The sequence below is a fragment of the Pygocentrus nattereri genome, chromosome 1 (genome assembly GCF_015220715.1).
Source record: "Pygocentrus nattereri isolate fPygNat1 chromosome 1, fPygNat1.pri, whole genome shotgun sequence".
NCBI classification, from domain to species: Eukaryota; Metazoa; Chordata; class Actinopteri; order Characiformes; family Serrasalmidae; genus Pygocentrus; species Pygocentrus nattereri.
Window position 1 is genome coordinate 53,524,102 of NC_051211.1, and position 17,524 is coordinate 53,541,625.

At 42.3% G+C, this 17,524-nt stretch overlaps 1 protein-coding gene across 1 annotated transcript; it reads right to left on the bottom strand.

Annotated features, from left to right (window-relative positions):
* On the bottom strand, positions 1 to 9,478 carry pmch (pro-melanin-concentrating hormone). Its single transcript, XM_017715414.2, has 3 exons — positions 9,166 to 9,478; positions 2,036 to 2,207; positions 1 to 224 (listed from the first exon to the last, which is right to left on the bottom strand). The coding sequence occupies exons 1-3, from the start codon at positions 9,397 to 9,399 to the stop codon at positions 175 to 177; spliced, it is 456 nt and encodes a 151-aa protein (XP_017570903.1). The 5' UTR covers positions 9,400 to 9,478; the 3' UTR covers positions 1 to 174.
* Positions 9,479 to 17,524: the final 8,046 nt, after the last annotated feature.

Here is a 17,524-nt window from a genome sequence, read left to right on the forward strand (position 1 = left end):
TCATCGTTTTTTGGCTTTTAATAAAGTTTTATTTAACTTTTTGAACTGTACAGCACTCTTTGTTCTTTATTTGCTTGTAAATACAGAACACAAAACGGTAGTACAGAGCTGAGGACGAGGGACACGGTGAGAAAGAAGCAGCTCCCAGGTTAGCTGTGGTCATCTGAACTGGTCTCAAGCTTGCCAGCAGGGTCGGTACACTCTCCCGATCATGCACCGAAGCACTAAATATAAGCAGAGAACAAAACACTAAAGGTGTTCACCAAGAAATACCAAGATTGTAGTCCAGATGTTTCTGCATCGCTTGTTAACTTTGATTTACCCCAGTCTTCAGGACCCCTACAGGACCACCACTGGGCAGGTCCTATTTGGGTGGTGGATCATTCTCAGCAGTGCAGCGACCCTGATGTCGCGTGTTAGTGTGTGTTGTGCTGGCACAGGGGTTTAACTGTACACTCTATTAGACACACCTGTTTGGTCCACCTTGTAGATGTAAACATGGACACGATAGCTCATCTCTTACGGTTCTTTAATAAAGAAAACGGTTCTTTATAGAACTGAACACTTAAAGAACCCTCTGCATGATTAAAGCATTCTTCAGATTGATGAATCGGCTGCAGATGGTTTTATATATAGAACCTTTTTGAAATGGGTTCTTTTGTTACAATGTCAAGCCTATAGAAGAACACTTAAAAAGGGTTCGAGTGTTTATGGTTCTGTATAGAACCATTTTCATTTCTAAAGAACCCTCAAAGAGCCGCTTTTGTAAGTGTGTAGGTCATCTGTGGTTAGTTTCTGACCACCAAACACTGATGGCAGATGATGTGGTTCTACATACAGTACCAAAAAAGGGTTCTACTGTTACGAGCTTGACATCGTAACAATAGAAGAACGATTTTTGGTGTCGTTTAGAATTTTCATAAAGGCTTTATATAGAACCAGATACATCACGATCTCCATGCAAAGAACCGTTTAAGCACCCTAGTGGTTTATTGAAGGTTCGTCTACTAAGAATCACTGTCTTCACTAAGAACATCCGAGTTTTTAAAGAGGGTAATCCGCATTGTTTTCGAGGCGAAGGACTTAAAGGAATGGCCAGTCTTTTGGGGGGTTAGCCCTCTCCTAACATGGACACTCTTGTACCATCTAAGGAACTGCCAAACTCAATCAGCTGCTCCCAAAGCATGAATAACTAATATTTCCCAAAATCCAACAGTATCTAACGGTCCAAGGCATGAGCACGTAGGGTGCATGTATGAGACAAATGATTTGAGAAGTTTGACGAAGCTCAAGTTGGCTTCTTTGTTTGATTTTTGCACTCCACCTTAAGTGGTGCAGCAGTGATATTCAGGCAGTGATATGTACAGGTCACAGAACGTAACTGCTGTTCCATTTAAGGTGGAACGGGGGCTTCAAGTAAAAGGCTAGTGAATAAGAAGACCGCTTGTGCCTTGTGGAATTTCAGACGTGAAAAAACACTTCGCACTGTGGAGGTCGTGTTAGAAAGCGCGGTTACGCCCAAATAAAAAAAAAGTGAAAAATAATAAGCCACCTACAAATATGTGTACTGAAGGCTCACTGGCCATACCTCCCAAAACTAAGTGGACCAGATCAAATGGCCAGTGAGTGTAGGTGGGTGTGCCTAATAGTGACTACTGAGAGTAGTCTGATTTGATCAAGTGTGTTGCTGATTTGCACGTCGACCCTAAGCCATGGTGCATTTCTTGAGAATTTCACTGTTGTGTTTGAAAGCGGCTCTGCTGCACGGATTTGCCTATTCTCAGCTAAGTAGTAAAACATTCCGCATGTTTGGAAAGCTATACAAACTCTGGTGAGGATCAATGTCATACGTGCTGTCAAAACTTTGAAATCCTATCTTTTCTTTCCTCCGAATGACTCAAAGCGACTGAAGAGAGTGAAACCGCTTTGACGAAACACATCACCCAACCGACGGCACAGCCAAGCCAGGCTACCAGCCACGTTCTAGTACCGCATTCATCAATGAAGCAGGACAGAAAAGTGGGAGAAGGCCTACGTGTACTGTCCAAGTCTCTCCTGGCCATGGAGTTGAGGTCATCTGCATCACGTCGCTCAGCTTTCAGGGTTCCAGCAGGAGCGCGGTCCGTTCTCAACGGAGACAGGAAAGGGAACGCTCGGCCTAAGGTGGAGCTTGGTTCGCTTCTGGCGGCCCCCTTTGATCCCAAATCCTGAGGGAGCAGACCATTTGATCATCAGCAAGCAACACCTACAGGCCTGTTGACCGACCTGCTGACCGACCGCTGCAAGCAATCTCATCTGAGCACAAACCGTTTCCTCTTTAAGGATTTATTGTATGGAAGCTTGTATCATTTTTTTGTTCTTCTAACCACACCTGGAGATGTTTAAAGTTAATTTGGAGAGCCCGCACCCAAAAGCTCCTGACCGGCTCTGGTATGTCGTATTGAGTATGGAACCTCACATGGAAGAAATGGCTCAAATTGCAAAAGAGTTTCCCATGCCTCACTTTTGCCCCCTGTTTTTAACGAGATCACAGTGGCCCCTTTTATTCGTAGCCACGGCTTCCCCCCATGAGCCTGAAGCCTCTCCTCCATTTGATTGTTCCATTACTGCACTGATAACTGTTACAGCATGAGGATCATTCGCCTCTTTCCATGGAGAAACCTTCTCCAGGACCAGGCTTGAGGAGTGGAGCTAAATGTACCCCTATTGGGCAGAATGTCTCAGTCTCTCCACGAGTGCGGATTGTGTGACTACAGCTGTGAAATGTTTGAATATTATACAGAAAAACGATATTTATTTATTGAAGCTCATCAACTGCGAAAAGCTGTAAACGGGCGCACTTAAATTCAGACGTACCGTATGCAGATATAAGGTATATGAACAGAGTTGAGAACACATTTCAGACTTTTACCTGGTTTTGATTTGTGACTGTACCTTAATTAGGTTTATTTCATGAAAAGAAATGACTGAACACTTTGATCGCTACCTAAACAATCATAACTCTACTCAAACTTGACCAAACGTTTCAGTAGTGATTGTTTCCGTAACGACAATTTTAGCTCATTTTGACCTCAAACGCTTAGACAGACGTCGCTTTGAACAGCTGCTCACACAGAAAATCATCACAGTTTTCATTAAAATGCTAAAAAGTGCTGAACTGCAGAAAATATGGTGATTCTTATTGTTCCACACTGATTTTATTTTTTCAGACTTTGGGACACATTTACTTCAAAACAATGAGATCTAACTGCTCACCATGTGGCCATGAGGGCCAGGGATGCAGCCTCACTTCCAGTACACTTTCAGTAGTGGACGATTTTAGCTCATTGTGACCAGAACCCAAGAGCACTAGCCAGTACATGACTAGTAAACACAGCTTTGAAAAGCTGTAAACAAATAAAATCACCATGTTTTTCATTAAAACACAAAGTTCAGAAAATGTTTCGGTAGTGACAATCCTTAATGTTCCACACTGATTTTCAGACTTTGGGATCTTTTCACTTTAAAACGATGGAATCTAACTGCTCACCATGTGGCCATGAGGGCCAGGGATGCAGCCTCACCTCCTGCTCTAAAACTTTGCGTTTCAGTAGTGACATGAAAACGTGCGAGTTTTTTTTTTTTTTTAATACAGGTTTTTGTTAATTAAACTTGGTATAAATCTTTTTTTTATGCACAATTTGAACCTTTATTCAGTAGAACAGTCCATGAAACTCCTGCATTATATGGTGTTGAAAAGTTCCTCACACTCGCACAGCATGGTTTTGAAAAGATTTACAACTCATTGGTGATGCATAAAGTGTGGTAAGACTGAATAATGCTGGATCTTCAGGACACAGGCCTACTCAACAGTCTCCCTCCCTCTCTCTGTGAGGTAGCAGGCTAAAGATAATTACATAAGTAGCCCATATTTGTTTTGGAATAGGCCCACTATGCATCACCAAAACTCTAATCAAAGACAGTTTTCTTATTTTTTTTTTTTTTTATCACTTCCCACGATGAAACTAGGAGGAGGCTAGTGAGTCTGGCGGCTTGAGTCCTTTCATTTGCCATTTAAAACAGCAAGATTAGCTCTAGCTGTGAATTTATAGAGGATGACAGAGAGAAAAGTTTTGTCCTGCTTCAGTTTCATGCATCATCCTGTAGTTATGTGCGCACAAGCTGCTGAGATTGCGTCAGATTTCTCGAGAGTCTTCTGCCCACACAGGCTGTGAGTGGAGCTCTGTTGAAATAAGTCTTGGTAAGTAAGTTTTCCCTGACTGTTGTTAGCGTTTAACCCTGCTAGCCACGTGCATCAATCTCTAAAAACTGAAACTGGACCTATGCAACTCAGCCTGGGCTAACTGCTAACGGTGTGCAGTGCGGCTAGCGCAGCAGTAGCTGATCTCTGTTTTATTTTGATGGATTTATTTATTTATTTATACAACATGGTTTTGAATTTGGGCGGCGCAGTGGCGTGGTGGGTAGCGCTGTGGCCTCACTGCAAGAAGGGCCTGGGTTCGAGTCCCTGGCTGGGTGACCAGGGTCCTCTCTGCGTGGAGTTTGTATGTTCTCCCTGTGGCTGTGTGGGTTTCCTCAGGCATGCAGTCAGGCCAACTGGACATGCTAAATTGCCCCTAGATGTGAGTGTGTATGTCTGGCCTGCGATAGACCGGTGACCTGTCCAGGGTGTATCCTGCCCGATGGTCGCTGGGATAGGCTTCAGCACCCCCCTGCGACCCTGAGGGAGAAGCGGTTTAGTGTGTGTGTGTGTGTGTGTGTGTTGAATTTGGTCATTGCTCAGTCTGGTTACCCCCGAGTTCCCATTACATTTAAGTTTTTTAGGTTTAGCTTAATAAGCCAGTCTGAGGAGCCTTCTTTGTTTTATTTCTTGGTTTAAATAAGTGCTTTAAAGAGCCACTAAAAGGTCCTTTCAGGACAATTTTAGTAGTTCTCTATGACTAAAGTCACGTTTCGTGTTGGACAAGCAATCGTCAACATGTCGGATGATGATGAACGACCTTGTTTCTGCGCTCATTGTCCTTTTTATCAGCCCCACCGACCCCATAGCAGCACTTTGTAGTTCTACAATTACAGACTGTTGTCCTGTTTCTCTGCATTCTTGGCAACATGCTCATGTTCAGGCACTTACATCCCCAATTCCAATGAAGGTGGGAATACGATGATTTGCAAATCCTTTTCAACCTAAATTCAATTGAATACACTACAAAGACAAGATATTTAATGTTCAAACGGATAAACTTTGTTGTTTTTGGCAAATATTCACTCATTTTGAATTTGATGTCTGCAACACGTTCCAAAGAAGTTGGGACAGGGGCGTGTTTACCACTGTGTTACGTCACCTTTCCTTTTAATAACACTCAATAAGCGTTTGGGAACTGAGGGCACTGATTGTTGAAGCTCTGTAGGTGGAATTCTTTCCCATTCTTGCTTGATGTACAGCTTCAGGTGCTCAGCAATCCGGGGTCTCCGCTGTCGTAATTTGCGCTTTATAATGCGCCACACATTTTCAATGAGAGACGACTCTGGACTGCAGGCAGTCCAGTCTAGTACCCGCACTCTTTTACTACGAAGCCACGCTGTTGGAACACGTGCAGAATGTGGCTTGGCATCGTCTTGCTGAAATAAGCAGGACGTCCCTGAAAAAGACGCTGCTTGGATGGCAGCAGATGTTGCTCCAAAACCTGTATGTACCTTTAAGCATTAATGGGGCCTTCACAGATGTGCAAGTTACCCCTGCCATGGGCACTAACACCCCCCCCCACACCATCAGAGAACTTTGCGCTGAGAACAATCCGGACAGTCCTTTTCCTCTTTGGCCCGGAGGACACGACGTCCATGATTTCCAGAAACAGTTTGAAACGTGGACGCGTCAGACCACAGGACACTTTTCCACTCTGCGTCAGTCCATCTCAGATGAGCTCGGCCCAGAGAAGCCGGCGGTGTTTCTGGATGGTGTTGATATCTGGCTTCGCTTTGCATGGCAGAGTTTTAACCTGCACTTGTAGATGGAGCGACGAACTGAGTTCACTGACAGTGGTTTTCCGAAGTGTTCCTGAGCCCATGTGGGAATATCCGTTACAGAATGATGTGGGTTTTTAATGCAGTGCCGCCTGAGGGGTCGAAGGTCACGAGCATTCAGTGCTGGTTTTCTGCCTCGCCGCTTACCTGCAGAGATTTCTCCAGATTCTCTGAATCTTCTGATGATATTATGGACTGTAGATGATGAAATCCCTAAATTCCTTGCAGTTGCACGTTGAGAAACGTTGTTCTTAAACTGTTGGACTATTTGCTCACGCAGTTCTTCACAAAGTAGTGAACCTCGCCCCGTCCCTGCTTGTGAACGACTGAGCCTTTCAGTGATGCTCCCTTTATACCCAATCATGACACTCACCTGTTTCCAATTAACCTGTTCACCTGTGGAATGTTCCAAACAGGTGTTTTTTTGAGCATTCCTCAACTTTCCCAGTCTTTTGTTGCCCCTGTCCCAACTTCTCTCAGAAAGTCTGGTTGCAGCAACCAGTGATGTTCAGCTGGCATTTCATCATCTGGCTGCATTTTATGGTCACAGATTTCAGCCGCAATTGAGCAGATGTTGAGCAGAACCAAAAAGTGCTGGCCTGCACACACAGCTTTTGAACAGTCGTACACACATAAGCGTTTCGGAGTTTTAATGAAAAGTATGGCGATTTTACACAAAATCATGTTTCAGTAGTGACCATTCTTAATATTTCACACTGATTTTCAGACTTCAGGACACATTTACTTCAAAACTATGGGATCTAACTGCTCACCATGTGGGCAGGAATTCTTCTGCTTTAAAATTCTTCGCGTTTCGGTAGTTACGATTTTTTTTTAAGTGACTATTTTTGGTAGTGACTGTTTTGGCTCATTTTGAGCAGAACCTAAAAGTGCTAGCCAGTACATGTGTACCACACACAGCTTTGAACAGCTGTACACACAGAAAATCATCATACTTTTCATTAAAACACAAAGATTTGTAAAAATGTTTCTTTAGTGACAATTTTTAATGTTCCACACTGATTTTTGACTTTTTCTTTAAAACAATGGGATCTAACTGCTCACCATGTGGCCACTAGAGACAGGGATGTAGGCCCACTTCCTTCCCACAGAGTTTTAGTTGTTTTAGTCTTTTTTTTTTTAATAAATAAGAAAAATTAAAGTGGAAAAGCAGCTTTGTTTAGCTATTTTTACTGTTCCAGGTGAAGATACAGTCACCAAGCACTAGCACATGACCGATAACCAGAGGTGGACCAGAATGTAAACTGGAACATTCTGATGTGTTGATGTTGGAAGCTGTAATACTGGGAATATTAGCAGCATGTATGAGACATTACTAACTATAGTTCATCATTTTTTAAATGTATTTATTTTACATAGTTTTCTCATTTTTCTTGACTCCTCTCAATATTCTGTCTAACTGTAGACATTTGTGAGTGTTAGTCATGACATAGCACTTGTCCAGCGGTCAGCAACATGTGACTCTGAAGCTGCTTGCAGCTCTTTTACTGCCCTGTCGTGGCTCCACAGCTGAATCAGATCAGTAGGTAATAATAAAATAATCCTCCTCTACAGTAAAATAAAGCTCTGCTGATCCTTCAACACAGTTTAACAGTAAATGGTCTCAAACGCTGGAGTTAATATAGACTATATCTGCTAATTCACTCTTCAAGCCTGAAGGTTTTTGTCTACAATGCTGGTCACTTAGCAACGCAGACAACAACCTCTCACCAATCTTACCTAGCAGATAAGAAAACAGCAAAGAAAAACGATTTAAGATGAGCATCGATAATTTAGAGACGAATGAACTGATTTGCATTTATAATCACTCCAGGTGGTTTCCAGATACGATTAATCTGCAGCAAAAAACAGGCAAACACTAAAAAGTTGTGTAGCTGAAGTCACTTCTCATTCGCCAGCTTCATTTTCCAAGTTTCCTGTTCCTCCTTAAATGGTCCAGCAGTTACATTCTGGCGCCTCAGGCACCATTTAAGGTGGAACAGGAAAATTCAACCAAGAAACCCTTGATTGAGACGCTGACATCAGCTTTGTGAAAAGTCGATCACTGAGAGACTTTTTAGAAGAAGCTATTCTGCTTTCGCGGAAGAGTTTCCTGCCAGAGAGGCGAGAAAATCAGCTGTAGTTGACCTAAAGCTTAAAACAGAGCAAAGTCTGAGTTTTCGTTTAGATTTTTTAGCCTGTACTAGCACATTAGCACATACTGAGACACATTTACTGCCAAGATAGTTAAATAGACAGTGTGGATCCCAAGGTGGTTTGATTTTTGTTGAAAGGACAAAATAGTTCTTCTTAACGTTTGGGTTGCGACCCCTGTATTAGACACACCATGTCCGAATTTTGAAATGAATAATTGAAAGAAATTCATGGAAAACAGATTTATGACTCGCCAGCGTTGGATGACTGCTGCGTAGCATAGTGCCCTAAACAGCACTGCTACCATAGTAAGAGTACTGTATGATCGCACTGTTTAAATGAGGTAACTTTATTGAGGTACCCAAGGACTCTCATTGGTATTAGTGTAGGGTGCTTGCCCAGGTGGGGGATTGAACCCAGTCTACAGCACAGAAGGCAGAGGTGTTACCCACTATACTATAGACCATCATATGGTGAATTTTGAGACTGGTATGCCGCTCAACCAGCATGACCATGCTGGGTGACCAGCTAAACCAGAATCAGACCAGCACTAGAGTTTATTTGGACAATCTGAACATTCTATCATTATTATTACTACTATTACTATTACTAGTGGTAGTAGCAGTAGTAAAAATAGTGGTTATTTCTATTGGTAGTATACGTAGTAGCACTAGTGGATATATACTTATATACATATGTACATATGTGTGTGTATTATATATTTTGTGCATTGACAAAAAGCAGTGTGACAAATGTCCTCCACCCAGTAGTAGACTTGCCTAGTCTCTCTCACTCATTCATTCATTCATTCATTCATTCTTGACACTCATTGAGGTGACGTGACAAAATACTGACCGTTTCAACACCTGAGTATGTAAACAGATCCTAGCCAATCACAAACAATGTGAAAATATAATATAAAATACATTGCTGAAATGTCCAACTTCAGGATCTGATCATTGTCATCCTACATTCAGCAGCACTACTTACTGAAAGGATGAAGATCCTCTTCATCCCATCTTCATCAGCCAGTCTTCCAGCTATGAGGGGGAGTCTTGAAAGAGCACCGGTCCCCACTGCATTCATTACATCTTCTCCCAGCACTGAACTCAAACTGTTTTGGCCTGTCCTGTCTTCTTCCATTCTGCCTGCGGGCAAAGCGAGGGTTTCGTCACACCTGGCGAAAAGTGCAAGAGCAAAAACAATCAAAGACGGGTTGACCATGATATCAGGACGTGTTCAGCTTCTTTGTAGAATCAGCGCGTGACCTGGTGTCGCCTTTGCCGACTGCTTCCTCGAAACTCCGGCGGCATCTTTTATAGTCCTGGAACTAAAAAGAAATGAGTTGTCCATCATTGGACAGTGGTCTGATAGACGGTATTGACGTTAATGCTTTTCCGCATTTCCTTCTACTATTAATGGAACAGAGCAACTAAGAGGGCTTCAGCTCCCAAAGAGGTGGGTGCCCCATCATAGGGGTCTATTGAGCGGGCCATCATTTGAGCGAGTGTTTTCCACTGTGTACCTGAATTCACTGTTGGTTTATGAATGTCCGGCTTATAACAGTACTTAGAAGAATTGGATGTGGCTGCATCAGAAAGACTGGAAGCAGCTTTCCTTCATCTTCTATGAGCTCTCCAACCTTACTGGTCAAGGAGTCCTGCACTGAGGCCACATTTTAGATAAAGGACTTAGAGAATAATAGAAAATGTGGTGAAAACACATACTGTGAATGGAATGAGAGGCAGCGAGACACCATCATCTATTAAATCAACAAATGCTCTGTCTATTGTATGATGTAATATCCACTTGTACAAAGCCTTGGCTGAGTGACCTGTCATTTTAGGATGAAGTGCACTTTGACCTCTCAGTGTTATGGCTGAGAAGGGACAGGATGATACCTTATGCCTTAGGGGGTGAATTGGGATTTCAGAGCCCTATTTTGTCCACAGGTCCCAACAATGTTTTTCAGTTTATATGGTACTATATGACATTCTCAGCACTGATATCATGAAAACGTTATCTGACAAAGCCTTTAAACTAGCCAAATTAAGTGGGTCGAGCAATAACACCATAATAATGATAAAAACAATAATTCATGTCCATTTTATCTGTAAGCTTGGATCAGCTTTCTCTTGGTGGCAGTGGCGATAGTTTATTCATAGAACTTGTGCGAAACTATTGCCACGTGTTTTATGCCATCCACTCATATTTGCCTCCTAAACTACTGAAAACTCCAGATTTCACACTTAATAATTACTTAACAAACCAATTTAACTCTGTTGTTGTTGCATAGGCTTCTTTACTAAAACCTCATTTACATGGACCAGATACTGAAAGAAGAAATGCTTGATTTTCCTTCCTCTTTACTATCAATTATATCTTGTTATGGAAAACTCATGCCAACTAACAGAAAATCTAGGCTAGTTAGGTTTAAGTCCTAATTTACATATTCATGTAGTGTGCACAGCCAGAAACATTCAATATGTATATGTAGTATAAGCTAACACATGCCTGGATCCACCTTGTAGATGTAAAGTCAGAGACGACAGCTCATCTGCTGCTGCACAGTTTGTGTTGGTCATCCTCTAGTCTTTCATCAGTGGTCACAGGACGCAGTTAGTTGGATTTTTTTGGTTGGTGGACTATCCTCAGTCCGGCAGCGACACTGAGATGTTTAAAAACTCCAGCAACACTGCTGTGACTGATCCACTCACACCAGCACAACACACACTAACACACCACCACCACGTCAGTGTTACTGCAGTGCTGAGAATGATCCACCACCCAAACAGTACCTGCTCTGTGAGGGTCCATGGGGGTCCTGACCACTGAAGAACAGGGTAACAGAGTATCAGAGAAACAGATGGACTACAGTCTGTAACTGTAGAACTACAGAGTGCAGCTATACAGTAAGTGGAGCTGATAAGATGGACAGTGAGCGTAGAAACAATGAGGTGGTCAGAACGTTGCGCCTGATCGATATATGTAAAAATCTAAATGAAGCATCTTAAGCTAAAGCATACTTACATGGTGGACGGCTCCAAGGATGACAACATAACTGAGTTCAATCAGACAGCTGGGATGTACAAAGAGGACATAACATGACAAACTTAAACCAAAACCCAGTCATCCTAGACTAAAGCAAGCTGCCATGGTGAACATAATAAAATGTTTAGGAACATTTATATCTTGCCTTTGATGACTCGATGAAGTAGACATTCGCCTTGGAAATGGGTAGAAAACAACATATCCTACTATATCGGAGAAAGGATTTCATTATTACAGGTGCTCCAGGTACATCTTTTGACTGCAGCTGGAGTTTTAAGTTTGAACACTGGTGCACTGATAAAGAACCGAAGGCTTCAGGCAATGGAGCAACATTTAGCAACATCTGCTAATCAGTGATTGGAGGCATGTGGAAATAAGTCAGAGCTTGGGATTGGTTGACTGGATCTGCCTCGCATGTTCAAGAATGATTCAGAGAGCACAATGATTTTCATTGGCCACAACAGGAGAGAAAACACACACACACACACACACACACACACACACACACACACACACACACACACAAATCAAATTTCATCATCCTAAACAATGCAGTTTAGTAAATATTCTTTCCCTATATGACTAGGTAGGCCTGTAATCAGCCTGGGTAGGCCCAGGCCCCTTATACATATTTACATGATTGTGAAAATTAGTATAATGTTATAGAACATTATAAGGAGGACATGAACATTGAAATATACAACTACTTAAACTTGAGGGGTGGCAAGAACATGTAACTTTAAAGCTTTTTCTGTCAGTGCAGCTTATCACATTGAATAGATGAATGTATTTTGTGAGGATTTTATTGGAAACGATTTACATTTCCATGAAATTCCATTATAGGAACAGCTTTATTTACCATTCACACAAAACAGAGGTCCTAAATCTCTGTTGCCGGCCCAGTTCAGCCCCTGCTTATGTTGCCAAACCAGAAATTATTCAAGTTTTTGTAAGGACTGGTTAGCTTTTAAATTAAGAGGCTTGGCATGTCTGCAGTGTGCAACATATGCAGACAATGTGCGATGTAATGTTAAATAGGGAGACAAATGTTGGTCTTGAGGCTGTTTAATATGGAAACAGAAGTCAACTCTCTCAGGCTCCTCTTCAGTTCTTAGGAAAGCACAAGGGTTATCCTTATTAATATCAATGAAGCTGATGCTCAGGGAAAAAGAAATAGGACATGAATAATAGTTATTGAACTCAGCTGAAGTGATTTTACTTGGAACACTCAGCCTTTATTTTGTGAGTATTTTTGTTGGAGGGAGTGGGCCTCTACTGAAGGACTAAACTGGCCTACGGAGAAATCGGTGTTCCAGGAGCAGTACAACTGAGTTTGAAGCACTCTGTTATTCTAACCTCGCTTTCTCTGTTGCCACTCTCTTCTCTGACGTCTCTTACTCTCCCACTGAAACATCCATAAGCATTTTTCCCAGCACCAGCATACATGCCTAATACTGATATCTTAGCACAAGAAAATAGCCTGCTGAAAATTTCCATCCAGGCTTCATCTGGGTACAAGGAGTTCATTGTATGATCTAATATTTGCATAATTCCCAGAGTTAAAATGGGTAAGATTAAAAAATAGTGTAGTTGCAAGATGACAGTGTGTAGCTAATTTAGCTGATTGAATAACTGACCATATATCCATGCTAGAAAAAACATCATAGGCCAACATATGTTGAGTTTTGAGACTGGTAAACCAAAATCAGACCAGCAATAGAGCACTACAAAACAGCCCAACATGCGTTGAGCTTGACCATGCTGGGTGACCAGCTAAACCAGAATTAGACCAGCACTAGAGTACCATAAACCAGCATAGACATTTACATGTCCAGAGTAACTTACAATTTAATGCTTTACACATGTGGGTGAAAGTAATGTTAGGAGTCTTGCCCAAGGACTCTCATTGGTATTAGTGTAGGGTGCCTCCCCAGGTGGGGGATTGAACCCAGTCTACAGCGCAGAAGGCAGAGGTGTTACCCACTATACTATAGAACATCATATGTTGAATTTTGAGACTGGTATGCCGCTCAACCAGCATGACCATGCTGGGTGACCAGCTAAACCAGAATCAGACCAGCACTAGAGTACCATAAACTGACATAGACCAGCACATTGCTGTTGTCGGAAGAAAACCTTGGATCTTCAAAATGGTAACTTTACAGGAGAAGGAAAAAACCTACTTTACTTGTAATGTAAGTCAATGGAACCAGAGTTTTATCCAAGTCTTTTTGGGCTGTTTCTTTTGGGCCATTCTTCATGAACTTTACACACAATGTACAGAAAAACAGGCTTTTTCAAATTATGTCAAAAACTGAAAAAATGACACAAATGGAGATACAAGGTTTTCTTCTGACAGCAGCGATATGTTGAGGTTTGAGACTGGTAAGCCGGTTAACCAGCATGACCATGCTGGGTGACCAGCTAAACCAGAATTAGACCAGCACTAGAGTACCATAAACCAGCATAGCCCAGCTTAGCTTAAGATGACAGGCTAAGATCTGATCAAGTCTGATTTGATCAAGTCGTTAGCTAAATTTACCACCACTTGGTGAATTATTTCAGATAACGAGTGATTTCTTCACCTGTCTTCACCCATAAATTTGGAAATGTGGCCAGCTAGCTACTGAATCTGTTACCATCAAAAGCTAATCGGCTGGCTTTTCTGGCGGTGTTGCTGCATCTCCCAGAGATCATTGCATGGTAATGATGCCTGGCTAGCCTGCTAGCCAACTGATCTTCAAACACACCAGGTAGACTTTTGATTTATGTTTCATGAAATATTTGCATTATTCATAAACTTTCAAAGAGGTTTGAGCGATCAGACAAGTTTGAACATATTCGGCCTGTTGGCTTGCGAGAAACAGCTTGAAACCTTTCCAGAATTGACAAGTAAGGTTTTTATTCTGTTTGAAAGCGAGCACAAGCTCTAAACGCTTTGCAGATGACATTAGTGCTATCCCTCTGGCGTCTAATGAGAATCCTCTCTTTTGTTTTTTTGTTTGTTTTGTCTACAATGTCTTCTCGCTGCTCAGATGGCTTTTAGCTGAGTTTTTATGTGCTTTGGCAGGCGGAGGGCTTGGTGCACCAACTGAGTTTTTCACCTCAGCAAACGTATCCTTTTACTGCATGAACCAAAGTTACAGACATCCTGTAACTTAAGCATCGCACTCCGATGGAAATCCATTTCTGACCTCTCAGTATTTTGAATGGGAAGTGCCAGAGGTGACACAATATACTCAATGACATCAGAATTACGGTGGACTTATTACTACTCAGTGTCATGATTTTGGACCAGATTCCATGGTCCCATCTTTTGCCTGCAATCTTTGCCAAAGATGGATCCACAATTCCACAATTACATGGCAGTCCAAATGTACAGACATGGAAAAGCAGAGAATTGTCTGTATGAGCGGTTTCTGTAGAGGGTGAAGTTACACTGAATTGAATTCAGTAATCGCGAGCTGGCAGTCTTAAAAAATCAAACTGCATGTGATTAGACATCTTTTGAGGAAGTTGCTCTAAAATAGGACAATCTACAGAGTAGGAACGTTGGAGGGGCCAAACGGCACAACTAAAAACACACAGAAGTGAAAATTAGAGTGCAGTGACTCACCAACAAGATATGTTATGGGTGCACAAATGTAATAAAATGCAATTAATTATTGGCTCCAAGTATAAAGTAAAAGTACTAAAAGAGTAATTCTGGCTCTGATGTCCTGTTATCATTTTTATAACCAGACTGGCTTCATGAACTCATTTCAGGTGAAAGTCCTCCAGCGTCTCTCTTGGTAAACCAGTCTTTTAATAGAACGTCCTTAATTAGTGACGCTGACGTCTATTAAAATGATCAGAAGCACAAAACACTGAAGGTAAACAGTTTCCATCAGGGAGAACCGAGTGGCTCTGAAATCACTTTTTACACACAAGCAAAGTTTCAGTTTCAGATTTATTTACAACTTAGTTCCAAGTTTAAGTTGAATAAAAACTGGCTTTAAACTCAGGATCACAGATGAGCTCCTTTACTATGTTGATCTGTAGGCGTCTGTTCATAAACATAAACCAGCCCAAACTCATTTACTATAAAATGAAATGGTGTTTGTAGAAATTCAGAAAAAAGCCGCGTCAGTCTCGACTGCATATGTGGACATATTTCTATATTGAGCTCTATTTACACAAAGTTAGGTTAGTTCATCATTTATGTTGAACAGACTCTCCCAAAGTTTTACGCTGCTGCGCTGACGTTGAACCGCGTGCTGCACTGGGTCGGTCTGACCAACAGGTCAAAACCAGCTCTAAACAAAGTGACCGCTGGGCCCTGATTGGTGCTCTGGCTTTGCGCTTCTTTCGTTTTGACATGTTACGTTTTTATACACACAGAAACCAAAAGGAACGACAGATTTCTCAAAATGTAGGAGGAAAAAGTCGGATATTAGACTCTGAAATGTAGTGGAGTGAAAGGAAAAAGTCGCCCAGAACGGAGAAACTTCAGTACAGATACACCAAAAATACTAAAGTACAGAAACTAATTACATTTACTCAGTTACTCAGTTACTCAGTTACTGTCCACCACCGCCAGTACTTGAATCCTGAAATCTCAAGGAAATGCCAACTTTAACTTTTAACAGGTCTGTAATATGTGTTTTGCAAGTAAGTTTAACAAACTTTACAGCTATAAAACACGAGTGCCTGGGCACATTGGCTGAAAAGGAAGAAGGAGATTGGTGCTGGGTCCTGGCTAACTAGCTAACTACTCTAACCTATGTTAGTTAGATCCAGAAATGGTGAAAATATACTTTCCTTCCAAAGTATGGACTGAAAAGAAAAGCACTCGTATAGGAGATGATGGGTCCTCATCAGCTCCCAAAGTTACACTGCTTAGTGTTAGCATCTCTGAAGAAGTAGTACTGATCCACTCGTACCAGCACAACACACACTAACACACCACCACCACGTCAGTGTTACTGCAGTGCTGAGAATGACCCACCACCCAAATAGTACCTGCTCTGTGAGGGTCCATGGGGGTCCTGACCACTGAAGAACAGGGTATAAGGGGGCTAACAAAGTATCAGAGAAACACTGTGTCCACTCACTGTCCACTCTATTAGACACTCCTACCTCGTCGGTCCACCTTGTAGATGTAAAATCAGAGTCGAGAGCTCATCTGCTGCTGCACGGTTTGTTGGCTGGATACGTTTGGTTGGTGGACTGTTCTCAGTCCAGCAGCGATATTGGGGTGTTGAAAAACTCCAGGAGCACTGCTGTGTCTGATCCGCTCGTACCAGCACAACACACACTAACACACCACCACCACCACATCAGTGTTACTGCAGTGCTGAGCATGATCCACCACCCAGATAGATGGGGGTCCCTCTGCAGAGCATTGTAAAAGGTTCAATGCTGAAAAAAAAAAAAGCCCGAGTTTATTTTATACCAGAAGCAATGACAAAAGGTTTCACACATGGACTGATTAACACAGGAGTGTTGTCCTATCATCAGCTCGAGTAGTTAGTCCAGCTAGCCAGGTGCCAGCAGCGATCTCTGTCTACCTTCTCAATCAACGCCGCCTTGGCATCGTGCTCATGTTCAGGCAAACTATGCTATACTTGCAAACAGCATAGCTGTGGTGCACAAGTGGTGCAGCTACCGCTTCTGGTGTAAAACGTGCTTAATTTTACAGAGATGTACTTGCAAGAAAAACAACGTGTAGGTAAGAGGGTCATGTGCCCCTCAGCATGGTCAGCAAACCCTTACTCCAACCTTGCGTCCATTGCTGCAGCCTTATCTCCTAGACCTATTTCTGTCTTCCATATTATCACTGTATATTTAAAAGCATGGAATCTCATGATAAGATGGCCTTTGCAAGAACATAATGTCCGCTCCAACAATGACCTCCCTTGCCCCCTGAAATCAAGTGGCTGTGAACAACTGGAGTAGGAGTCCATGATCTTCACTGTATACTACTTAGTGGTGTTCTAAAGAGCTGGGGTCTGTGCTGAGGGGGTCATTGGAGGCTTGAACAGGACCAGAGGACTGGGATGGGGTTGGCTTCTTTGTTGTCCAGAGTGCAGACCATGGTTTCCAGGAACAATGCAGCTGATGAGATGCTCTCCAAGGAAAATATGGGTCTGACATCATGGGTTCTTAAAGCTCGCAGCTGAGCCAACACGCTCTTGCCACAATCAGCACTCAGTGAATTTCCACTGCTGAGGGAAAGAGGGAATGAGAGCTGGGGAATGGGGTGTGAATATTACCCTACTACTTGTGTTAATATCTGATTGTGTGACGGCTCTGGATG